Consider the following 27,321-nt stretch of genomic DNA (forward strand, 5'->3'; position numbering starts at 1 on the left):
GGAAACATAAGCAGGGCATGCCAAATGTGACCTTGACGTTTTTTTCATTGTCATTGCAGCTGCAAGTTTGAGCTCAACAACTCCTGTAGTCAGGTCTGCATTCAAACTGTAGCAGCTAGCCGGAGTATTGCATAGCAATACTTCTCTCACAGAAATATCCAGAACATTGGACTTTCTTCCTGTACTTACTTTGTCGCCGCTGCCCCTGACACACGTGACCAATAGTGTGGTGATGCATTTTGGTGCGCTAGGATTTTTTGTATGAAAATAAACGGAACCACAGCAAATTAATTAAGCTTGATAAAGGCTTAATATGCATCTTTTTCTTTTAGTTGTGTATCAGAACTAAGTGCAGAGTGAAAATACATGTATACTCTGTTGTTTTCTGTTCTGATTTGTGTGTATAATTTGGCAGTAGAGAAATGGGAAGTATCATCTTTAGACACTCACCAACATCATTCATTCTACAGCCAACAACAAAGCGATCACTGTGGTGTGAATAATTGTCACTGAATTTGGCAGTTTTCAGACTTTTCTATTATAGAACTCTTTTGGACATGGATGTGTCAAGCATTTTGGAGTCACGTGTGTTGGAATATTTCTGGTTCTCATTCATGCTGTCTAAATAATGCATTTGCAGGACAGGGCATCTGTCTGAAGTAGAGCTGTACCAACTAGTTTGAAGCTTCATTCATTACATTGACATTCAAATTGTAATACAACTCACAAATGTTGCTTTTTCTCACACCTATTCACCCTGTGTAAACCTGGTATTTCTGCAGAGTTGCAGATAAAGATTAGGCTACACTATTATCATTATTAGTGTTAGACTGTTTGTTGAATTAGATTCCAGTATTGGCTATATGATTGTTTCTGACTCATGTGATCCAAACATTTCTTATCACCCCATTGTTGTAAAATCAGAGTCAAATACATTTAAAAAAAGATTGCTGTAATCATTTCCGAAATTTAGCCTTTCAAAAACATTTACACTGCGGTCTAAACCTTTCCGCAGACAAAGGGAGACACGCGTCTGTCTAACAACAATCTAACAGCACCGTATATTACATTTATATAATTATTAGTTATTATTAATTACTACAATAACAAGCTAAATCTGTTTTGGCTCTAACAGTATTGTAAATTACATAAGTTGTTACAAAAGATGATCATATTGACTTAATAAAAAAATACTAATTTAATCAAATAAATTATCAATCATCAGATATCATCATCAGATATGACGACAGACATTCAAAGCTTCCTTTCAGAAACCTCAGTAGAACCAACGACATTCGGTACAGCCCTGGTCTGAAGTCAGCGCCCCCCTAATATAATAGTAGGGGAAACACTGGGTCTGCGTGCATACCCAATAACTGCTGCACAATGTCAATAACATGACCTAGAGCCTCCCAATGACAAGAAAAAATGAGCTTTCATATTTCATACAAAATATTTAAAATAGTGTGAGATACATTACGATGCATACACAGGCGTGGCAGCTCACATGCAGAGTTATTGTCTGCTTTGTGCTGAAGAAATTCTATTTAAAACTGGATGAGATTTTTGGATCGCCAGATCAAGAAAAGCATTTACAGAGGAAGGCAGAGAGACTGAATGGTATTTTAAATGTGAGACTGTTAGGCCACTTGACGTGCAAGTGGCTTGAAACATGTCTCTGTCATGTAGCAGCGTCTGTTAATGTCTGTTGTTTGTGTCATGGGGCTGATCAACACGTTCTGCTCGCGGTAAAAGTGTATGTTCATAGTGTGTGCGTGCATGCCTGTGTGTGTGTGCATGCGTTTGTGCGTGGTAGGGGTATTACAAGTGGATGACTACACCTCTCCACCGTGACTCACCACCAGATTCCTCCTGTGGTGTAACTACCATTCTAACACACACAGATGATTAACACATTGTAAAATGTATGGCAACGTATGACTGATGAAGCCACTCATCATCTGTCTCACTTTTTATACATTTTAATGTGACACTGTCACAGTCAGGGAAGCTGGGAAATGTAGTGCCTGTGTCAGCCACAGGTCAGATTCAGTCGGCGTGTGTGCTGCTCAGAGGCAGCCAGAGCTGCTACTATTCCACCCAGATCATTTATCACTGCCATGGATGAGGATGCTGATATTAACTAGAGTCTCTTTCTCCTCCTCAAGCGCAGGTCCTCTGCTCACTCTTGCTTTGTCTTGCTGACGCCTGCTTCTCTGCTCTCTTTCTCTCTATCTTTTTCTCTCCTTTCTTAGCGCCGCTTGGTCGTTCTGTCTCCTCTTCCACAGTGACTTCCTCTTTTTTCCTCTATCCTTTTCATCTCCTTCTTGCACAAGAAGAAAATGGAGATTTAGAATGGGTCAGACACAGTGGCATTGGACCACTTTTCAAGTCAGGCTTTTCAGCGGTACAGTTCAGTCTGTGCCAGTGCTCTGAATGCAGAGTGAGGAGGTGATCTAGCTGTGCTGTTTTTATAGTGGAGCAACGTTTGGAGAACGCTCCAAGTGAACAACAGCAGCAGTTTAGGAATGAGTTTTGTTTGACCTTGCTATTGATCCAGCAAGGAAATGTGGTTGGCCTGTTGGACTCCACAGTTCTTGCCCTGTTTCATTAAAGTATCTAAGAAAAGGTGGAGAATACATGGGAAGTTATTGATTTAGCCAATATGTGTGCTCTCTCCCATAATGTCAGTGTGCTAGTGGTAAAAGAGAATGGCTCATAGAGAGATTTGGATGAAAACAAACATGTAGAACCGAATGGCTTCCAACTACTGCTTTTAATGGCCGAGGCTTGTGCAAGTGGCGACCAGCCCTCGACATCACATTTCTGCACTTGTGCTCTTTGCATAGTTGTCAGATCCTTGCTTGTGTTCATCAGCATATTGCTTCCCTACTAAAATTCTATATAATGTTCATGTCTTTGTCCATTAAGTGAAGACATTTGCCTGTTTTCCCAAGTATTTTCACTTCAAGAAGATACATAGCAGAGTGGCTTTAGACAATTGCCACACATTAAGTAGCATCAGACTTGTCAATTCATCCACTCAAGACTGCCACTGACCTCCCTGAGAGGGAATCCTGCCAGGTAGGCCCTTTTTATATGGGCTTTGCTTAATGGCCCTCATCCTTTCCAGACTCGTCCAGTGAAGGTTCAAGAACCCTTGACAGCCCCAGCAGAGTACGTGTTGAAGAGGGGCTCCACTTCTCTCCTCTTATATCCTGACTTCTGCTCATCCCATCATAACGCCCCAGGCAATCTCTTAACTTGCCTCCTTAATTAGGTTGTTTGTGGTTCTGTGCGCCAGGGTAAATTTTGATCACATTCTGGTGAGGAGAGGCACTTTCCTCTGATTTGCCTTATAGTGGCTAGTGAAGCCTGAATCTTGGTTCATACAATTGTGTGACTTGAGATGCTGGAGCTCTAGACATGCCATTTTATCTTGGAACTCATGGGTCTTGTGCTTTTTTATGATCATGCACCTGGAAGTTGCACTTCCTTGTTGGCACTACAGGAAAATGACCATCTTTACATTTTCCTGAAATCAGCCATTTCTTCTTTTAGCTAATCCAGTCAGGCACTGCACTGCTATGGGTTGTCAAAAGCTTTTAGGGTTCCATGACCCTGTGTGTGTCCAGTTTTTAGTCGTTATGCCTCTGTGCTGGTGACAGCCGTGGCCAGAGGCATTGTTGTTTGTGGTGGTTTTGGGTTGTCCTTCTTTTTGTATGTCTCATTCTCAGTCTTCAGATTTGGCACAAGTGTCCACTTGAACTCAATGATGAACTGATTAGATTTTGGAGGTAAAGGTCACTGTGACTTCACAAAGCGCATTATTAACCATAATTCAAGAGTTGTATGCGAATTATGAGGACATTTCACACAAATGTCTAATAAGATGAAGTGATGAGATTTCACTTTCAAAAAGTCAAAGGTCAACTTCACCGTGACATCATACTGTTCTGTCCATTACGCAGCACCATAACTCAGGAACCGAAGGGGAGACATTTGGTCATAAACTGAACTGGTGACACAAATCTTGAAACTGGTGATTGTATAGTTCTCCTCTGCTGCGGGGTTGAATTTGTGTGTGAAGCATCAATGTTTCACTAAAAATTACTCTTAACACTTTTAAATAAATTCCTTCAAAGTCTTCATTTCATATATTTTTTAAATATGGACAGACATGGATTTAAACGGAAGTTTACAACCAGTTAACTGGATGGCAAAGGCATACGACCACAAGGTGGCAATTCTAGTTACTTCATAATGAGCTGGCTTTAGGTGAGGTGGTTTTAGATGAATCCTGACTCAAGAGAACATGGCTTCATTACTCTGAATATTTTAATGATATGGTTTTAAACATCGCTATACATCTCACTGTGGCATGCAACTTTTATAACTTGACAGACTTTAATGAAAACCAACTCCCTTTTGTTTTAATCAGTTGATCTCCTCCAATCTCTTTTCTAAATGAATTGGTTCAGTGTTTGTTGGTCTATAAAATGTTATTGAGTAATGTCCATCACAATTTCATAAAGCCCAAGGTGATTTAAAAGGAAAGGCTCCAAGAATTGATCTATTATCAAAAGTTTCAGATTATTACCATGTTGATTCAGTAATCACTTCATCAACAAAATGTTGCAGCTCTATTTTTTTTATCCTTTGCGTCATTGAATTGCAGTGTACAGATATTCTAGAAATGTTGTTTGAACTAACTATATTTAACTTTAAGAAAATAATTTTTCAAAATGAATAAAGCTATATATCATTATGAATTGAAATGCAAGAATACATTTTGGTGACTTCATAGAGTTGCGATGTGCCAGAATATTTAAATTAAGAATATCAACATTGGTAGCAAGAAAGAGACCGGATAAGTTAGCCAGTAGAAGAACACAGGAAGCATGAGGGAAAGAAACATTGAATTTTATCTCTTCTTGATATCTCCTAGGTCCAAGTCATCCACACTCATGCATACATCTTTATAAAGTATTTATATTCTAAAAAAACAAAACAAAACAAAGCAAAGCAATTTCCCAGCTTACGATCAATAAAGTATTTCTATTCCATTCTATTCTATTCTATTCTATCTTGCTGTCTGTGCTGTATTTGTTCATATAATTGAGAGACGTTATTTCTTTGACAGCGGATAACCTTTGGATTGGTGGCTCAGCCCTTTTCCTGCCTCTTATCATTAGCACATTCTCAATGATGAATGTACTTGGGAGTGATCTTTATTTGCATTCGCGTGTAGACTTCGTTTGTTAAGTTACCTTAAGTGAGCTCTTCAGTCTTTTATAATAATCAGGTTACGTTTTTTCATGTGTGTTTTAACGCAGATTTTATCCAGGAGTTGACAAATTTTCCTTCTTGATGTTAAGCAAAAAAGATTAGGCCATCAAACTGGAATTACCCTATCTTGAGCTATTACAGTGCTATGACAACAAGTTATTTTCACTTGAGTGTAGAGTCGGTCTGCTGCCAACTGGAGCACCAGATGAATGTAGTTCTATTTTATTTGCCTCTCCTTGACTTGTGCCCTGTCTGGTTGATTCTTCCCCTGAAACAGACATGCCCATATTTGGCCAGTGTCCCGCACAAGACGACTTCTACCTGGTGATGTGCAGCCACTGTGGTCAGGTAGTCAAGCCCCAAGCCTTCCAAGCACACTACGGTAAGTGCCAAATGCACACATACATGCATACAAACATAAATATGTATTATCATGAATATATATTAGCATTTCATGCTAATACCATGCAATGTTAGGTTTTGAGAGTTTCTGAATTGTATAGATAACGCACCATTGCTGATGAAAGTCTTTTTGACATTACTCAGAACGGAAATAGTATTCATGGGTGAGTTAATGTATTAACGTTCATGTTACGTTTATTCACGTCTACTCACATTTACAAGTTTATTCATATTACAGTATGTCATTTAATTCTAATGAAATAGCCCCAATCACGTTAGATGATTCAATTACCCATTTAGCTACTGGAGATGATGTTATGTGAGGTAGCCCAGTTCTGTTATCCGTGAACAAAACAATCATACTAAAATCTCTTTATGAAAGGGTTGAACATTATAACTTTACTGTACGCATTAGCATGGTGGCTGCATGAGCCACTTGTCAAAGTAGCACCTTGTCGTGAGAAATTGACATTACAAAGCAAAAAAGAACAAAAGGGGGGAGTAAATGTGCGGGGGTTAAAACTAACTTTTTCACCACCGTCCCGGAATCGTCCCGAAAAACATTTTGAACCGTCCCAATTCCTCCCAAATTTTTCCAAAAATTTTGAGTTGTTACTTACTAATAATATAATAAAAACACAGCACATTATGTTGACAAGATCATATATTTATTTCCAGACTATATTTGTTTAGCTTGTACCTCTTTTATATTGTTTTTAATTGATCTTATTGTTGTTGTTTAATGCACCAAAAGGAGTTGCACAAGTTCATTGTATGCAATACAATGACAACCAACACCCTCAGTCACAGAACTGTGGTCTACGTGACCTTCTGCCACTACGCCACCATTTAATGACTGAATTTTTTTTAGTTTAATTCGTCATGAGGACATTGTACCAGCAAGTTAAAGTATCAGGTGTTTTAAAAAACGAAATAATGTTAATACACATAGATTTAGAGATGGCTGAAGCTAACAGACTGCCATTAAAAGCAATTGGTAATAGCCCTGCTAATGTAAACTTTGACAGTCTACCTGTTGTGTTGATGATGGATAACTTGTGGATTATTTGCTTTTACCAACATAACCAGAAAAGTTTAGTATGATAACCAACAATCTCGATGTGGTGAATACAAAGTTTAATGTGTTATAACCTTGTTTCAACAGATTAATTGTGTACGACTGCTTACATAAGCTAGCTAGCAGACAATGCTAATCTGCTTACCAGTTACTACTAGAGTCTAGACAATAAGATGAAAGAGATGGAATATCTTAACATAATAATATCAGAGGATGCGTTAACATGTCTTAAATGTGAGGGAGGTTAAAGTATCAGTCAGTATCGGTAGTTACTGAAAATCATAATTCCCACAGTTTCCTGGCTTTCTAGCTTAAACTCGCATCGTAAGCCACTAAAAGCTTTCTGCCCCGAGACTCGCGTGTATCGTTATCGTTGCCGAGAATGGCGGTGGTGGTTCTGTAGTTAACACTATTGGCTTAATATTACCGCAGGCTCTGTGAGTCGTACTGGGTTGATGGGCTATGTCCTATGACCGCAAACCCGATCTGGTTTGCAGAAAGAAACTTTCTTCGTCCCAAAGTCGACCCAAGAAAGAATATTGATCATCCTGGTGACAATTAATTACGTCCCGGAATGTCGGGACGTCGTTAATCCCTGTATAAGTGAAGAAGGCAACAAAGTGGTGTTCATCTGAAGGAGCCATATTCCACTTCAAGGCTGGTGGTGATATTTCACACTTTAACACACTCTGTGGTATCACTTCTCCCTCCGCCTTTGTATTCCCTCACCACTTTTCCTTCTCCACACAGTAACCCGAGATGGGACGTCACAGACTTTGATTTATTTATTTATTTAACTCACTGTCTCCCTTGTGTGTTTACAATTCACCTTTTAATATTTGATCTGACTCTCTCGGTCTTCGCAGTTTTTTTTTTTAACACGTACAGCTCAGATCAGATTTCTGGTTCTCTTACAACTTTAGGGATGTGTTTAAGTGCGTGGATTTCCACTACTTAGTAGTTAAGCTGGATCTTTGACAACATACTAAAGTAAATAGATGAATTATGGATGTGTGAATAGAGTGACTGCATCACTGTGGATCTCTTTAAACTTGACAGTGTTCACAGCAAGTTCACAAACGCCCACAGTCATTGAAAGAACTGATCTGTTCACTTCCAAACTCATTTCCTTGAAATGGTAAGGACAGCTGCATGTTAGTGACACCTACCATGTCCTTGTATAGGGCTGTTTGTTTAAAAAAAGAGTGTATATTAGTCTTTTTAAATAAAGTTAATATAAGAGGGCGTAAATTGTTAATCTGTGCCTTTGACAGATTTGATGGCTTCAACTCTTTTAGCACCAGTTTTTGTGCCATTGCTACACTCTCACTCACAGCATCTGAATAACACATCATTCCCTTTTTATAATGAGGGTCTTTTTTCCTATGTATTAGGTTTTAGTTCTTGTCACTGGTGGACCCCATCAAGTGTGACAGCAATTACAGTTGTCAAGGTCAGCCACAAGAGGGAGATATTAAGGCACATGGATCCTAGAGAAACTGTCCTTGCTAATGTTAACAGTATCCAAAGAGAACAATAAACAATATAGACTGACACAATCATGTCTAGACAGGATTATTGCTTATGACTATTACAGATAGATTTTCATATCTTTGGGAGTTTTGAATAAGAATTAGATAGATATTGTACTGACAACATCCCAGCAAGGGGCCACTGTGTATCTTTAACAAGGTGGTATTGTGAATGCAGACTGTGCAGTCTGATACATCTGATAGATCGGTGCGTCATTATAATCATTTAACTGTTAAATCACCTGTATGCTACTGAATTATTGTGTAAATTAAATAATACAAATTTCTGGAATAGAGCTGAAGCAAATGATGATTATTTTCATTATTGATTAAGCAAATGATTATTTTATTTATGAATGAGTCCTTTAGTGTAGAAAACCTAAGAACATAGTAGAGCCTAATGTGTGATCTTCAGATGTCTTGTTTTGTCTGACCAAAAGTCCATACCCCAAAGATTTATTCCATTTACAACTATATTAAAAGGAAAAGTAGCAAATCCTCAAAATTGAGAGGAACGTTTGCCTTTTTTTGTTTTATACATTATTAGTATCATTGGTGAATCATTTTCTGTCAAGTGACTAATCATTTTAGCTCCACAGAACAGTCTAAATCTAAGTGAAACTCTGTGGCTGTGCTCCTTTACGTAGCCATACAGAGTTTGAGTGCACTTGCTGTGATTTTTCCTCTTGTCCTGCTCCCTCTGATGTCATTATAGGAAGACCCCATGTGGCGTTAACACAGGGTAAAAGCACTGATCTCAGCACTATTGAGATGGTCTCAATATGATGTTAGCGTGCTTCTTTGAGCCCGTCTGTCTCCCGTTTGTGCTTCTCGACTGAGGCCGATCCCAGCAGGGGTGACGTTCACCGCAGAACAGGAAGCTGCAAGCACCGCTGCTGTTTTATGCATTTACTTATGAACGTGTTGAACAAAGACTTGTTCACGGCTTTTGCTCACACATGTTGTTGGCTGAGTAAACACACAAACATAATTTTTTTTAGATTGTGCACCTTAAGCTAAGATAGTAAGGAAACTAACAATAGTGGATTTGTTATTTTGACTAGAAGAACAGGGTTGCTTTTCTTACAAATAGTTTACATAGGCCAGGCCACGCTTGCTCATGGTGCTTGTCGAGATGTTAGAGAGGCCATCACACTTGTACGTTAGGGTATTTCTCTCACTCACACAGCCAGGGATTCCCCTTAGCACTGAGCCAACTGTTTGACAGAGGGAAAGAGGATATTAAGGCTCCTGGGTCTGCTGTTTTTTTTGCTTTTCCCCCACATTTTTCTTTCTCCTCTTATTCTGCCGCTGGTGTTGGCTGTCTTTTCTCAGTGTTAGTGCACTGTGGACAAAGCACAGAGTGTCACGCTGGGGTTTCCTAGTGTGAGTTTGTGTGCAGGGTGTGCTTTTGACTGAGACTGGGAAAGGACAAGACAGCAGGGGAAGGAGGAAAGGGAGGGAGTTCAAGAGACTGCTAAGTAAAGGGAGGGAAGATATCTGGAGTTTGTGAATGGGTGTGTAGAGAGAGGCCCTTAGGTAAAAAGAGGGAACTCTTGAACATTTTTTTTTCCACACTGAAATTGGAAGAAGGTTATACAGTGTGAAAGTGTGTGTTTTTGTGTGTGTTGGGGGCTGAGGGAGTGGTAGCTCTGCGCATATGTGTGTGTTAGCATCCCCACCATTGTTTCTGCAGCAACAAGCTTGTTTGCAGATCACCTGCTGAGACTGAGATTTGGCCTATGGCCCGGTTCCTTGCTACACCTTGGAGTTAAGTCCAGTAAAAGGTTAGCTAACCAGGCCCATACCCCTGACCACATTAGCTAGCCGCCGATACAGATGTTTTCTATGTAAACCTGTTTGTGCTCCTGTAGCTGTATCCTCTTACATTCACTATGTTTGCTGTTTTACTTTTTTCATTATTTGCCATTTTGCTCATGCAGCAGTGTTGACAAGAAGAGGTCTAGTTAACCTTCAGTTGCCTGTTTCTCCTCAGCTCATCTCTCTCTCTCTCTCTCTCTCTCTCTCTCTCTCTCTCTCTCTCTCTCTCTCTCTCTCTCTCTCTCTCTCTCTCTCTCTCTCTCTCTCTCTGTCTCTCTCGCTCTCTCTGTCTCTCTCTCTCTCTCTCTCGCTCTCTCTCGCTCTCTCTCTCTCTCTCTCTCTCTCTCTCTCTCTCTCTCTCTTTCTCCAGTTATAGTCAGAGCAGCAGGACAGTCTGTGTATCTGACAACAAGGGGCTGAGTATATCTGATATGGAGCCGCTACCTGGCTAAGATTCAGGACTTTGGTACAATTTGCAGTAACTTCTGAATTTAAAAAACTGCCTTCATGAGATTGCTGTCCTGCCTTTTTCTTGGGTTGTTTCTGCTGTGGCAGTTAATGAACTAGATTCTATGAAATGCGTCTCAGAGTCTGTTGTGGTGAAATGCGTCTCTGTTGTGGAACTTAAGTGGTAATGTCGATGAAATTATTCTGAGTGTGCTATTTCATTACTAAAAATAGCAAGAGCTTCCTTTTGAAAACCCAAACCCTTCTATGATAATTGTGGATGCACACACAAGAGACCAAGGTTTGATTATGTTTGGAAACCGTGGTGTACTTCAATTTTTTGCAGAGGAAAATATATTTAGTTTTAGATTCAAGCACTTGGTGATGAGCATTTTTTTCCTTTCTTCTATTTTTGTCTCTCTATCCACATCTCTGTATCACCCTAACCTTTTTTGCTGTCATACTGTCTTTTATCAGTTTGCACAGAAGCTTGGGCAGGAAATGAAGTTCTTGACCTGTTGGCTGCTTCTATTTCAGTCAGAGTTGGCATTAATCACAAATGCTGCTTATTTGTTGTCGAGGTAACCTGCTACTGTCAGAGGAAGATTTCTATGTTCCCATGTGCAATAGCTTTTCTTCGGACTTGCGGCCTAGTTTAACTGCCACATTTACCCATATGCATTAATGTTATAGTGTTGGGTCAGAGCTTTGTGATGCTTCATTCTGATCATGTTATTGAGTTAAATGTAATGTTTTAATTCTAGCCTGGTTTATACTGTCACTGCAGAGAGAAGACACAGTTCAGCCAGCAAGCCAGCCTCCACCTCGCCTTTTCCCGTGTCGGGCAGGAACCGGAGTACCGGACTTGGGCCGGGGCTGGGCTCTGGGTCTGTAGCTGGAGTGGCGAGTGGAGGCATCCTTAGCCGACCTTCTGCCGCTGGATCCAGCTTATCCTCCTCTTCTGCGTCCTCCTCCAATCCCAAACTCCTCAAACCAGCCAAAGAGAAGCTGCCAGGCCATCAGCGAAGAACCCCCTTTGCACCCTTCAGGACGCCCCAGCCGTAAGTTTCACTGTGTAACCGTCGTAGCATAGAGTGTTGCTCGGTTTGTGCAGTTTTCCAATATACACCAAGACCAGGGCTGAACAATTAATTGTTTTTATAACAAAATTGTGATTTAAAAGTTTAAGCCAGTGCTGGTTTCACTGGCTATAATAACAACCGAGGCCTGTAAATATAATAATAATAATAATAATAATAATTAATAATATAAATAATGCGTTTATTTTATAAAGCATCTTTTACAGACAATCACAGAGTGCTTTTTAAAAGCATCAACAGAGACCACAGCACAAAAGACGTTCCACAGAGTTTGTCGGGTGCGAGGGACAGCCAGTAATAGTGACTTAGTAGTGTAAGGATATACTCAGCTGTAGTTAATTAACGTTAATTAGGTGAGTTGGCTTAGTAACAAAAAAGATATGCCCCCTGGTGTCTATACATTTACACTCACAAGATTTGTGGTGGATGAAACACCACTATTTATAATTTTTGAACTAGGACAGTGGACTAAACAAGTCTTCAGTACATAAATGATCAAAGTAGGGATGTCCCAGTCACATTGTTTTGGCCCAAACGATCCAAATCCTCAAATATTAGGTGTCTGCTGGAATTCTTTTATATATATATATATATATTATATATACTATACAGTAGAGGTTGACCGATAGTGTTTTTTTAAAGTCCAATATAATAATTGGAGCTGGAAAAAGCAGATAGCAGATATCACTCAAGATGTGAATTAATGTAAATTAATTCAATATAGCTAAAAGATAAAAATAGATTTAGAAATAGATTTTTAATAGCCATATATTATTATATGTCATTAATATATAATTAATATCATATGATATTAATATATTCAATTTAAACTTGTATGTATTTAATAGCTATTAAAATCTACATAGATGATTTAGTTGCACTTTGAGTGATGGATGTAAAAAATAATCATCACCAAATAACACTGCTTAAACAAGGCAAATCAAGGGGGGCGGGGGGGTCTCTGAGCCAGCAGCTGAAGTTGACAAGACATGGCAAACTAAGATGAACAGACTACACAGAGACAGCTTTCATTTTAGTGTGTCCTTGACAAGCTGTTCATTTTTAGCTTAACATTCAATTCAATTCAGTATTATTTACAGTACCAAATCATAACAAAAGTTATCTCAAGACACTTTACAGAGGGGGTGTAGACCACACTCTATGACTTATTTATGATTTTACATAGACGTAGAGTACGGTGGCAACCAAAACCTTCCCTATAACAGGCAGGAACGTTGGACAGACCCAGCTCTGTGGAGGACGGACATCTGTCTTTACCGGTTGGGGAGGAAGAAAATGAGAGAGAAAGAGAGAAAAGACAGATGGACAGAGAGAGACAAAGACAGACAGACAGAGACACTTCCAGAGATACAAGCAACCACAAAAGTAACAGTTACTAAAATAATAGTTAAAGTCATGTAAATATGACTTATATGTTATGGCAGTTAATACAACAGAATAGTAGAAACAAGCACAGCCAAACTGACAGAACATGACAATATGTGTAATAGTGTTAAATATGAAGTTGAATTAGTAACATGATTGATAAAAACAGACAGGATAAAAGCTCAGAGTATCAGGAACAGTTTTATCCCCCGGCAGACTAGGCCTATAGCAGCATCATTAAGCTGAACAAAATTGTTGTGTTGTAAAAAATTATACAGAAGCTAGCAGGCAAGCTTATCAAGAGGAAGAATGTTTACTTCTCAGGATTCAGGACAAGTGCAGCGTGTATTCAGAATGCATGAGTTACAAGGAGTGACACTGCCACCTACTGGCATGATATATGTATGCAGGCACACACACACGTGTATATACCACATATCCCTTTTTTTTTTAAGAATAATTCCTCACCGAAATTAGCTTCTGAAGGTCTCAGTATTCTCTAGAATCTGGAAACTACTTTTCAGAGAAACAAGGGGGTTGCCTTCACGGCTAAAACTGTGGCTGCACTGTGGTCGTGTGAAACGTGCCGATGGAAATTTCGATGTTTATGCTGAAATGTGATGCCCCGCCCCTCAGTGATCAGAGAGCAGGGAAGAAGCAGTTTATGGCGCTGTGGGAAAAAACTGAAGCCATCAGCCACTATCAGAGCCAAGTTCTGCCAATTTCGATAGTTTGTAAAACAGCCCATCAGTGCCGATTAATCGTCGACCTCTAATATACAGTATATGACACATTCACATGCTATAGCCTACTTGATCTGACACACCTCCCTTTTTTTCAAGAGAGACTCAATCCAAATACCGGAGGTCCTGGTTTAAAATGATCAAATTAGTACTTACATTTTTGATATGACCTGAATGAAATTTTAACTGGAGATTGGCCTGATGTGATCAGCTCATTTAACGAGAGAAGAGCTGGCACTTTGCTGGACTTTTGGGAACTACATAAACACTCTATTAAGAAGGGAACTTGGCCAGAATTAACAGGAAGAGAAATTACAAAAAAACTGTTTATTGTTTCAATGTGCATATGGGCATCCACCTATTTTAAGATTAATTCACAATTTTGTCTAGTCTATGTGAACCTTTTCAACACTGTAGTTATTATTAGGTTCACCAGTCCAATAACAAAACATTGTCAGTAAATTGAGTACCCAGTTTTTCATTGTTACAGTAACTGGACAATTTTGCAGCTGTTTATCAATAAGTATAACACTGCTTTTAAATGTCATGATGACATTTGAATATAAAACTTTGTCAAGTATACCACTAATGTCATATCTTTAAAAATTGGTAATCTTTTTATACAGCTGCACAATATGAGGAAAATACATCAAATGCTGAATATTTTGATAACAATATTACTTGCGACAGATATTAAATTGTACTCGGTTCTGCCTTTCTGCTGCTTTCAGTATACTGTTATTAATTCTTCTTTTATTGCACACATTAAATATTGAACTGAACACAAAAGGCACCATTAACATAAAAAAAGATTTATCGTTACTTCGTCTACTCTCTTTCAACTAATTAGCTACGTGTTTATCTCAGAAGTTGATGTAGCGAGGATTGTGCATCCCTATTTCTTTCTGTATAAAACTAGGCCAGTTTACTGATCTATCACCGGATGTATTATATTGCCTTTGCTAATCTTTATTCAATAATGTAGTGAACAAATTGGTGTTATCATGACAGTGTTCTAATTTTGATATAAAGTACAAGTATCAATTAAACACATCAATGCAAATACATTGCCATATTTAATTCTGAACTCTCCAGAGGTCAGAGCCAGAGTTCACATCACCACGTACATTTTTATTCAGTCAACTTGTGTTAGAAATGTCCCTACTCATTTGACGACAGGCTCCAATCTCAATGAAGAAGAGTTCGATGTGAAGTGAGGTTTCATTTTAATCATAATCTTTATTTTACCAGGCTCTGTGTTTAGGATCTGTCAGAGATAAGTCATATATTTTTTTATACAGAGTCTTTGATAAATGATAGATCATATTAGATTTATTTTTTGTCCTCCCAGCCCCTTCCATACGTGCACATCTGTCTCTTACCATGCGTTTCTCACTGGCTCTGTGTTTCTAACTCTCAGCTTCCTCCTTGCTGCCCTCTTCATCTCTGTAACCTTCTCTTCCAGCCTCACTCCGGCTGTCAAGTTGGAGAAGACGCATCTGAGAGTGGACCCGTCAGCTAAGCTGGTGCAGGCCCCATCTGCCCCAGCCACCACCTCATCCTCCTCTACATCCTCCTCTAGCACCACTGTGAGCTCCTACACTACCACCATCACCACCTCCTCCTCATCATCAGCCCTTAAACCAGGCCTTAACTGTCCCTCCATACCAAAGCCTCCATTACTGGCCCCCGGTCAGATTCCCAACGGCAAGGGCCACCTATCAGTCCTCTCAGAAAAGAAGCAGGACAACAGCAGCAGCAGTGCCAGTAGCAGACGCCACATTAACAAGAAAGTGACAGGTCAGTTGGAGGGGAAACGGAGGGAAATGACTGTTCCAGTTTTGTGCTGTCAATATTTTGTACTGTCTGAGTCATGAATTCAGTTTAAATTATGAAGTAAAGTAATAGGGTGATGGGTTAAATATCAATCTTTCACAATACTAGATATTGATATGAAATCCCCTTGGGTTACTGACATCAGTAATCCATTAAGGTCATCAAAAAAGGAGCACAGCAAATATGTATAGGGCCAAGAAATTATGCCATGACTGCTTTAGACAGGCTATCCCATGAGTGATTTAAGCATTTTTTGGACATAAAATATTTTGACTTTTTTTTTTTTTTTTTACTTTTTCGACATACTTTCCTTTGAGATCCCTGAAAATTTGAGTCTGAAAAAGTATGGAATTTTTTAAATGGAAATGTGTAGCAACCCCGTTTTACCCACAAGATATCAGTATGTATACCAAAGGAACTCTGAAAGTTACCAGCTAGAACGGCTCGCTGTCTTGTGCCACATACATCAGTTAAAAGGCGAATATTTTAACACAACTTACAGTTAGGCAAGTTACCAGAGCAGGCCATCCATCACAATGCATGTAACATAACAATTTCCTTATCCCTCACTTCTTTCCTGTGCCTTTAGAACGCGAGTTCAATGCGGATATCCACTGTGGTGTTGTGGATATGACAGCTCGGAAACCATGCACAAGATCTCTAACATGCAAGGTAACCAGTCTCTCTGCTTTCTAGCTGTGAAATCATGCTGTACAAAATACACTATTGTCTGGGTTCAACATACTGTAATGAAGTAACATGTCATCCAGTGCTGTGTGGCACATTCATCTATTTATAATATTTTTGGCCAATGATGGGGCTCTATGGCATCGAGGGATAAGCTATAGGAAGTTTAGATACACAGACAATATTTGTTATAGGGCTGTAGGATTTTATCGATTCTGCGATATAAATAGATATTTTGTTTCCACAGATAGTATAAGTCCCATTCAAATCCCCCTGGCATTTTTCTCACTGCCCATTTCCTCCCCCATTCGCTTTGCAGGAAGAGCTATTAGGTCCGCCAGCCGCTAGTGTCGCTGTAGAGCATTTCTAGCTGTCTGTCCAGCGGAGATGGGGACTCGACATTTGAGACTTGTGCACAATCTTTATGTACTTTTTGGAGCATTAATATCAGGAGCAAAAAGTCTCTCCCACAGAGATGCGTGAGCAGCCACACTCCGCAGATGACTTGGAGAGCCATGTGGAAAGCGCATCACCTGCTGCTGCTGGGGCGAAGTTAGTTTTAAGTTGGATATTCCACTGACCCACTCTGGTCCCAGTCTATCCAAATATCCAACTTCAAACTAACCTCTGCCCGGTCTGCTGCTGCAGTTTCATCACCCTTTGTCATTGTTTGGCTTTAATAAATTCAGGCAAAGCCGAAACAAAAGAATCACAGAATGCAACCGTCTGCTGGCTCACGCCGTTGAACCAGGAGAAATACTTGTTAATTATTCATGTTAGCTAAAGGCAAGTTTACGTTACAGGTTTATTGTTGACCACATAACGTTAATGTTACAGGTTATTAGCTTTAACCACTACACTGCGTACAAATAAAATATAATAAATTATAAATAATAATACAAAATATACATCAAAGTCGAGCCTAATCATGAAAATATAATGCTGAATATCTACAGCCAGATGTGTCTGCCTCTAAATTATTATCACAGGTCTTAAAATCTTCCAATGAGAGCAGGACCTGGAGTTTCAGGTGTGTCTGTAATTAGTTCAGGTAAAGGGAGCAGCAGACGTTATTTACCCTAGATTATAAAATGTCATTAGTTGGGACTTTGTGTAATTATACAATACGGTTGCAGTTCAACTCTATTTAATTATTTATTAAAACCATAAGAGACTTGATTAGGACTTGCAAAAAGTGACTTGTTACCATCTCTGCTGTCCAGTCAGAGCCATATAGTATTGTGTAATTGATCCTTTAGGTTTTTATTAATTCAATCCCCGTCAATGGAACACTCACAAGATGTCACCAAAATCACACTGTCACTTTAAAATCTTTCAGAAAATGATGTAAGTGTATCGTATTGAATCGCATCAAATCGTTGTACTGTTGGCTGAATATTGTGATATTTATCGTGTATAGTATCATATTGTGAGATTAGTGTATCGCTACAGGCCTAATTCGGTAGTAGGATCAGTTCATTGTTGGTGTTGTAGAATATTGGTGGTTGTGATTATTAGCAAAGCCACATGTGCAATATCCCCCAAAACATTCAGAGCTGCATCTGTCACGTACAAATTTCGTTTTTTAAAAGAAAGAAAGAAAGAAAAAGCCCTCATTAGACTTGAAACCCAAGCAGACCCACCTCTCAAATGATATTTCTGACCTTTGACATTTCTAATGTCCCACCAGACACATTCCTTAAGCCAGCGGAGGGCGGTGCCAGGGCGAAGGAAGCGCTTTGACACATTGCTGGCAGAGCACAAGAACAGAACAAGGGATCGGGAGAAGGAGAGAGAACTCCACCAACCCCATTCCCAGCAAAACCCCTCTCTCAGGGACCCACACCCCTCCTCCCATCTCGCGGCTGCCCATGACACTCACCAGGTTGCTCATGGCAACGGCCCTGCCCCAGACGCCACTAAGCCTTTGCCACTCAGCAAGCCCAAATTTCACAGCCCCGGTCTTCCACGGTATGTCCTGCTCCAGATCTGTACTTGTACTTAATTTTGTCCTGTATGTATTGCAAGTAGTGACACCCATCAAGCTACCCTTCTTAATTTGACACATTTTCTATGGTTGTATGGTCTTATGTCCATCAGACTAAACAGCAGTCACGGAGGTGGTACCCCCGGAGACCCTGCAGTAGTCCATGAGTCACCACACCAAGCCCAGACTACCCCCGATGGGGTTTCCAGACCCTCCAGTGACGAGGGAGAGAACGATGAGCGGGAGGACAGCGCTGACAAACTGGACTGTCACTATTCAGGTTATCACCCTCGACCGGCAGCTGTAAGTACACCCTACAGTCACTGGTCTCTGATTAGCCATAGACAACTTTCCTTTTTGTTACTGTTGTTAAAATATGAAGGATTGTAAATCTACAAAAGACAATCAATTAGCTGTTTCAGATTTCACAGAAACCAAGTACTGTTTGCTTTGATCATTGATTAACAGTTTACTGATAATTGGTACCCCTTCTCTGTTCCCAGTACTGTACATTTGGAAGTCGACTGTTTGGGAGAGGCTGTTACTCATTTGACCGGCGATGGGACAGAGTGCGATGTGCCCTAACCTCAATGATGGACAAACATGTCAACTCTCAGATGTGGAAGTAAGTCCTTCCAGCTCAAATTTTATTATGGCCAAGGAACGTAATAATTGACCTCCTTGTCTTTTATTGTCTTGAGTCAAAAGTCAAAGCTTATGAATGCTATTGTTCCTTTTTGCAGGAAAATCCCCTTGGCCTTGGAGAACTCCTCCTCTGTTGCACCTGCCCATAGGACAAGCACAAATTCCCACAGTAGCACTCCCTCTGCAGGCTTCCTGGGCCCCCCTTCCACCTCGCCCCAGACTCCTTATAGTCAATCCTACGAGGGCAAGTCCGTGCTCTCCTATGGGACCACCTTAAACGCCCGCAGCTCCCCACAGGGCGGGGCTGAGCACCCGGCCTACGGCATTACGCAGGCCCGACAAGTGTCTTCGTCGCCGCAGATGCCTTCAGCCCACTCGTCCTCATCCTCTTCTTCAGCCCCTTCCCTAGCCTCAGGCCGGGCGCTTAAGTCCCGTTCCTCCAGCAGCAGCACTATGAAGTCGTCATCATCCTTCAGGCCTAAAGAGATCTCCTCTGGCTCCTCCACACCGGTCATCCCCAACTCCATTGGTGGGGGCAGCAGCGGAGCCAACAGTAACAGTAGCAACACTAGTTTCAGCTCGGGGAAGAAGAGAAAGAACAGCTCTGTTCTCTCTTCATCCCATGGCCCCTCGGAATCCTCCTCTACGAATGCCAACTACTCTTCCTCCTCCTCTTTCAAGAAGAACTGTGCAAATGTCGGCAGCTCAGGGAGCACCTACCACCATGGCTCATTAGGTCCTTCATCGTCATCGTTGCTATCTTCCTCCCACAGCGGGGTCCACAGCGTGGGGCTTAACTGCGGCCCCACTGTGCGGACCAACTCACTCAGCCTCAAGGCCGAGCCTTCTGGAGGCTCAGCAGGTGGCTCCTCAGGGCTGCCAGCACGAGGTCCTCCCTCGGGCAGCCCTGCAGAATCCATCAAACGCATGAGTGTGGTGATGAACAGCAGTGACTCCACCCTTTCCCTGGGGCCCTTTGTCCACCACCAGTCCTCATCTGACCACCACACCAACTTCAGCCACCACTCCTCAGATGGACGCCTGGAGGTCAAGAAGCGTAAAAGCTCTCCTGCCTCGAGCGGGATTAACAGTGGAGGTGGGGGAGGTGGGGGAGGAGGGCTTGGAGGCGGAGGAGGAGGAGGAGGAGGAGGAGGGGGACCTGGACCAGGTAGACCTAAAGTGGCCAAGTCACCTGCCATTAACAACATCCATGGGAAGCATGGGCGGAGCATTCCAGGGACACCAGGGCTACCCAACAACTCTCATTTACATCAGGTGGGTTTTGTAGGATGCATTTAAATAATAAGTAGGAGAGATACCTGTCTCTTGAGCTGTGAAAGTAGCAGCAGGCCAGCATGACCAAACCTGGACCCACTCATTTTGTGATTTACATCTGTTCTTTTCATACTGCGACATGTGAAAACGTCATCCAGGAACAGCAACCTAAACATGAAATTGACCATCTTATATGCATGAAGGGAGTTGATAAAAACAGTTGATTGGCATATAATCTAAAGGTATAACTTTGCATCTATATGAAAAAAAGAAACTTATTTTTCATAAAAAGTTACAGACTTAAGATTTAATGAGCTTACAGTTTGTTTTTTTTACCAGGAAAAGCGGTTAATATTTTAGCAGAGAACTAGCATACGTACAGATTACTTAACCGTCTTAACATAGCTTTTATTCTCCCTCTTTCCCCCAGCCAAAGGCTCGTCCCTGACAGCGGTATCCGGCTTCTGTCTATGGAACCGGCAGGTGGACGGGGCATAGTCCGGAAGTACGCATACTGCTCTGGACTGCACGAGGCCTTCTAAAAATCAAACCCACATTACTCTCAGCTTCCCACAATCCTCAGGGTGGAGATGATCTGGACTGCCCAGTGAAGTCAATGTGGTCCTTACTTTTTCTCCCAAAGCCGTGTGTGTGTGTGTGTGTGTGTGTGTGTGTGTGTGTGTGTGTGTGTGTGTGTGTGTGTGTGTGTGTGTGTGTGTGTGTGTGTGTGTGTGTGTGTGTGTGTGTGTGTGTGTGTGTGTGTGTGTGTGTGTGTGTGTGTGTGTGTGTGTGTGTGTGTGTGTGTGTGTGTGTGTGTGTGTGTGTGTGTGTGTGTGTGTGTGTGTGTGTGTGTGTGTGTGTGTGTGTGTGTGTGTGTGTGTGTGTGTTGGGGCGGGGGTTCGATGGCACTGTATGTATAGTGTGGAGTGCCAGGGGTCTAATGACCTTGAGCGAGCCAAGGACCCCCACGCAAGTGTTGTCCCAGTATTCTGAGAGGTCTTCCTGTCTTGAAGTAGGAGGAACAACAGCAACAACCACGGGTCTCTTGAGCTGCAGTTCAAAGCTCATTAGGTTCAGATTAAGGGCTGCCGCAACAAGCCGCCGTGACGCTGAGCAACTGGGGAGACAACAAGCCGATCTCTTCCGTGTTTGTTTACGAATGACTGTGCGAATGTGCGTGCGTGTACAAGTATTTTTCTCAAGTCAGATTCTGCTGGACTACTGGAATTTCCAACTTAATTACACCCCCAGCGCCTGATCTCAGAAGCCTTGGAAGGAGAGCAGGAGCAGTAAACTGTTAATTGCAACACCTTAAACAACACACAATCACCTTGTTGTTTCACTTTCCGTTGGTCTGACTCTTTCTAGGGACACGTTTGAGTTACCTCGGGTTACACACAGTAGCCTGAGAGGAGCCCGTAGGGACGATCTGGTCAATTATTTTATTACCCAGAATAATTATGCAAGTGTTACTCTTTTATGATTTCTTATGAGCTTTTTACACTGAACTATAAAGAGTCTTTGTAGACGTGGTGACGACAGTTGTGCTTTCAAATGTGAAAAGGACGCCTGATGTGCCCATTCAATGGAACCTTTTGTCAGAGATGTAACTTGGACACCTGTTAATTTTCTGAATCTTTTCATTGTGCAAAACGATTACCACAGTAGACCTACCCTCAACTGTGAACAGCACTAGAAATCTACTTTCTCCACAAGCGCTGCTTTGTTGTCCACAAAGCTAGCCAAAAGCTGCTATCAGCTTGGCCAACTACTTTTTTTTTTAATGAAAAGGTGGGCAGTCTTGCTCATGAAGCGGTGATGGTGCATTGCCCGTGTGGATATGAAGAAAATCTGTGCAAACCGTATTGTTATTGTCACAACTTTCCTACTTTTTACCCATGGAGCTGTGTGAAATCCACAGCTGTTGTGGGCAGATGTGAATTGTAATGTTTATTTTTTCCTACATAGGGAATCAGGTATGGTACGTCTTAACTGGAGCAAACATTATGCACGTCACCCGTCTTCTGTGGGTTTGATTGTCCCGCCTGTGTGTAACCACTACCCAAGGCTCCGGATGTTACAGTTTCAACTCCCCACCGTAACACTATGTTGGTGCGTGTCAAGAGATGATTTGTCACAGCAGAACGGATAACCAGGCATTATACTCTATTCCTTTGTCAAAATGGAGTCTTAAATCAGGCAATACTTGCCCATCTCGTCGGGACGTTTGCTTATTTTGAGTGGGTTTTATGGTGCGGGATTCATAGAGATGGCTTCACGGGGACATATTCAAACTTTTGGCAACACCTGTTGATTTATTGAACCTCCACTGATGTCAGTGTGGAAAAGTAGAGGAGACCATTTATAAAAGAAGATTCTTAATTTAGCTTTTTTTTTCATGTATCAAACACGTATTGAAGTATCCCTATTTGAGAATACATATTTTGTTTAATTGTACATAGTTAAATATGTATTTTTGCACAGGCATTTTTCTTACACGCTGAAATTTTGGTACAATAAAAAAAAATATTTATTTAGTAAAAAAAGACGAAAAGTCAGAGAACTTGATTATTTGAAGTGGTTCACTGCCAAGTCTATATAATGCAATACGCCTATATGTAGAAGCTGAAGCATCTCATGAATCGTGTACTGAGATCCGTTAAGGAACAAAGGTGAAGTGTTGCCACTGAGGCATGTGTCTGTATTACAGAGGATACCTTTATTCACTTTTCAAGGTCTCAATCACCTGTGCTTTTACAAGACATTTTACGTTGCCTATGAATTACCAACAACTAAGTTACTTTATGACCCAATTAGCCTTTGATTTTAAAGGCTTGACGCTGTGCCCGTTGTCTAACCATTTTCCATGGACTCTTCCGTCATACACATTGTAGACCTTAAACACATTTCACAATTGAAAAACTTGCATTCTTTTATAAAGGTTGAAGGGATTTAAGCAATCACTGCAAGGAAGAGGAACACTTCAAACAGTCCAACTGCTTGCATCATCGTTGCCAAACAAGTAATTTGAATCACAGCTTTTGAAAGAAACATCAAATTAAGAAAGTGCCTGAATTTGTTTCACCCTAACTGTTTGAGGACAGTATTCTTTGCGTTGTTTTACCTTACTTGAATGTTCAAAGTGTTTAGGAGTTTGCTTTTTAGTCTGCCTATGAACCCTTAATATGGTAAAACCTGAGCTTGTCAGCCGCTCAGTATGAAACACTTTAGTGTTATCCAATTTTTTGTTAGCCTCAGTGTGTGTGTTTTAAGCCCCCTCTGGTTTACTGGTATTTTTACGTAGAAACCTTCAATCCAGTGTTTTGTTTACCCTCAAACTCCACTGACATCTTGACATTGTTTCCAGTTCATGGAGACATTACAAAGGGTGTTTTTTTAGACTTGGAATGTGAAAGTTAGAGAATTCAGCTCGTGTTTGGGAGAAGAAAAAAATCCCATCATTCATACTATGTAAAAGCGTGTATAGATTTGTTTTGTATACATTATCAAAATCATTTTCAGCTGGACTTATGTATTGGCTGCTATGTAATTCATGAACAAAACATAGGTTAGAATTAATATTTAAAGAAAAAAAGATTGTATAGTATATTTGTTTTGTAACAAGTTTCTGTAAATAAAATAATTTATACTGCTATTTATATGAAATGATGTCTCTGCCTCTTTCCTAAAATAATAATAATAATAAAAACTGTATAGAAATGCAATGTCACCAGTTAAACAAGTTTTATTATATACACAATATAAGAGTCACTTTGTCAGACAAACTACTGGTTTGAGTATACCAAGGAGAAGAATGCAGGATGGCCACCACGGTTACATGTTGATAACTCTCGACAACTTCTGGACTCTGTTCAGCAGCAGGTCGCCCTTCTTGATGGTTTCTTGGTATTGCCAGTTTTTGCTATCAGGTCTGGAAAGAAGAACAGGATGAGAGTTAGAGTCCTGCCACTGGTTACTGAGATATTTCTAGAAGTACTGAGATTGGAAGAATAGTAACATTACCTATTGGTTTCCACAATCTCATTCACTTTATCAATTTTACAGTGAAGACGGCCAGCAGCTATGAATCGTGACAGTTCCCTGAGGAAGGAGAGTAGACTTAGTTCAGTTAGCCAGATCATGTGATAACATGACACTCAATGAAAAAACAAGGTTTCTACACATTTTCGTTTTCAAAATTCCAGATATTTTCAGACTCAGATTTCCAGACTTGTCAGAGGATTTTTCGGTCGATATTAAACATCTGAATACCAATAGTCAGGTGCTTATGTCAATAAATTGTTTTAAAATCCAACTTTAAACATGTATGTTAAATTCGGACTATGTATGCCATAATGTTGCCAATTAAGACATTTTTACATACTTATTGCAGGATAAAAGTCTTAAAAAGATATATGTCCGAATTAAAGCTGCAAGCAGCGATGACCGGCCAGACTCCAGCCAATGCGGCCATGTGTCTCAACGACTGCCAAACACTGCACAAAGGACATGGCGCCGCAGGCAATCTATGGAAACTTTTACCCAACCTCCATCCACCATGTCGCTACGGAGCACCTACCAAAGATGCTTTGCCTTGTTGTATATTAAAACAAGATCACACATTGAAAATATGGTGTAAATCGGAGGAGGTTTGTAATATTAGGCTGATGTCATGTTGCCACAAGGTGGCGCTGTGGCTGTGAGTTGTATTGATATGTAAGTGTGTTCATTTCGGGGGTCGTGCCATGCTTCAGAAATTTGGTGAAGATTAGACAATGTATGCTAAACTCTCGATGAGTGATGTATGGCTTCCAGTTTTCAAAATTTTTTGTCAATCCTGGGGGAAGGGTTGCAACAACTTCGTTTTGTTTGGCGATATGGCTGAATTTGGGGCTACGCCACATCTATCTATCTATTGCAATTCTTGCAGAGCTTCCAGCGCCCCCTGTATACCGCCAGAGAGCCTGAACCAAACATGCTTTGTGTTGCTCTTCTGCAAGTGTAAACCCCACATTAAAATTTTTATGTAAATTGGATGAATTTTGTCCTATCAAGCTGACTTCTTTTTGCCAGTGGGTGGTGCTGTGGCTATTGGTAAGTATTGGCATGTGGTTGTCTTCAGTCCCGGACTCTCATCATGTATAGGAAATTTAGTGTAGTTTGGACAATGTATGTTTAAGTCAGAGTGACTTCCTGTTTCATTGCGAGAAGCCTAGAATGGCTGCCATGCCATTACACAACATCCACAAAACATGCCAAATGTTTCCATAATAGAAGTCAAGAACCCACAAAAGAAAATTCATTTAATCAGATGATGTTTGTCATTTTTCATCCTGCCAATAGGGGGCACTATGACTGTGAGTCAATTTTGAGATATTGGTGTGTTCAGGCCCTGACACCTGTCATGCATGAGAAATTTGGTGCAGATTGGACAATGTATGCTCAAGTTAAAGCAATTTCCTGTTTTATGGCGAAAAACCTAACTTTGACGCCAAGGCGACATGGAGCAAAAAATAGAAAAAGTGCAGAGTATAGTTTGATCAGACATGTATTTAGATGATACTGGCTGATTTTGAAGTCAATTGTATTAAATCCGTAGGAGGAGTTTGTTCAAGTACAACATGTGCAAATGTACAAAAATGGCCATAGAATTCAAAATGGCTGACTTCTTGTTGACTTTAACATATCGCTCCAAGAGGCTTTTTGTACGTCTCGATGGTTTTCATGTTGTTTTGTCCATCCTGGGGGAGGGGTTGTAATTTAGTGTTTGCCAATAGGGGGTGCTATCACTATGAGTCAATGTTGAGATGTAGGTTTGTTCAGGATGGGACTCTTATCATGTATGACAAATTTGTTGAAATTCGGACGATGTATGGGCAGGTGGCAAAAACTTTGTCTTGTTTGGCGATACGGCTGAATTTGGGGCTACGCCACGTCTACACAGTAAAGTTAAAACATAAATGCTGAATATGGTTTGATCAGACATGTCTTTAGATGGTACTGACAGATTTTGATATTGATCGTGAAAAATCTGTAGGAGGAGTTCGTTTAAGTATAAAGACATAGGAAAACCTGTAACTTCCTTTTGCCAGCAGGGGGCGCTATGACTGTGAGTCAATATTTAGACTGGTTTGGGTTCAGGGCGTGACTCTTATGAATCATGAGAAATTTGAGGGAGATTGGACAAGGTGTGGTTAATTCACAGAAACGTCTGATTTTATGGTGAGAGGTTTAACTTTGGCGCCATGCCAAAGCATCACAGGGCAAAGAAACACAAAAAAAGTGCCAAGTATCATTTGCTTACACATGACTTTCGATAATAATGGATCATTTTGAAGATGATCGTGTCAAATCTCTAGGAGGAGTTTGGTAAAGTACAACACGTGCAAAAGTGGAAAAATAACCATGAAATTCAAAATGGCCGACTTCCTGTTGAGTTTAGGATATCGATCCAAGAAGCTTTTTTTTAATGTCCGGAAGTGTTTTATATACTCACCGGTTTCCTCTTTTTTTGTGTCAATCTTGGGGGAAGGGCTATAATTTAGAGGGCCAGCAGGGGGCGCTACGCTGTGAGTCGATATTGTCATGCAAGTGTCTTCGGACCTGAACATTGTCATGCATCAAAAATTTGGTGGAAATTGGACAATGTTTGTTTAAATTACAGCAACTTCCTCTTTCTTAACTTTGGCACCAAGCCACGCCCACACGTTGTAGTGAAAACTCAAAGTTTTCAGTATCGTTTGGTCAGACATGTCTTAAGATGATACTGACTGATTTTGAAGTCAATCGTGTTTGATCTGTAGGAGGAGTTTGTTAAAGTATGACACATGCAAATCTCGAAAATGTAAAAAAATCGCCCATAAGGTCAAAATAGCCGACTTCCTGTAGAGTTCACAATATGGCTCTGGGAGGCTTTTTTGTTTGTCTGGAATAGTTCTACGTGCCTACCGATTTTGGTAAATGTACCTCATTTGTAGCGCCCTGGCTGATTCTAAGGGGTGCTAGCGAGCCAATTTGCCACGCACATTTCTGAAAACAATTATGTAAATCGGATGGGTTTTCTCCGGGTACTCCGGTTTCCTCCCACAGTCCA

The 27,321-nt window shown here is 40.7% G+C and overlaps 1 protein-coding gene across 1 annotated transcript in view; it reads left to right on the plus strand.

The window, feature by feature from the left end:
* Window positions 1-20,870, plus strand: part of atxn7 (ataxin 7) — a 28,148-nt gene extending 7,278 nt beyond the window's left edge. The window contains exons 4-12 of the mRNA XM_083939521.1: window positions 5,567-5,671; window positions 11,357-11,630; window positions 15,264-15,598; window positions 16,224-16,306; window positions 18,012-18,292; window positions 18,422-18,611; window positions 18,812-18,933; window positions 19,052-20,228; window positions 20,659-20,870. Of these exons, the coding sequence (XP_083795647.1) occupies window positions 5,567-5,671; window positions 11,357-11,630; window positions 15,264-15,598; window positions 16,224-16,306; window positions 18,012-18,292; window positions 18,422-18,611; window positions 18,812-18,933; window positions 19,052-20,228; window positions 20,659-20,676 (2,585 nt within the window). The 3' untranslated portion in view covers window positions 20,677-20,870. The remainder of the gene's footprint in view (window positions 1-5,566; window positions 5,672-11,356; window positions 11,631-15,263; window positions 15,599-16,223; window positions 16,307-18,011; window positions 18,293-18,421; window positions 18,612-18,811; window positions 18,934-19,051; window positions 20,229-20,658) is intronic.
* The last annotated feature ends 6,451 nt before the right edge of the window (window positions 20,871-27,321 follow it).

This window comes from Echiichthys vipera (assembly GCF_963691815.1).
Source record: "Echiichthys vipera genome assembly, chromosome: X".
Lineage (NCBI taxonomy): Eukaryota > Metazoa > Chordata > Actinopteri > Perciformes > Trachinidae > Echiichthys > Echiichthys vipera.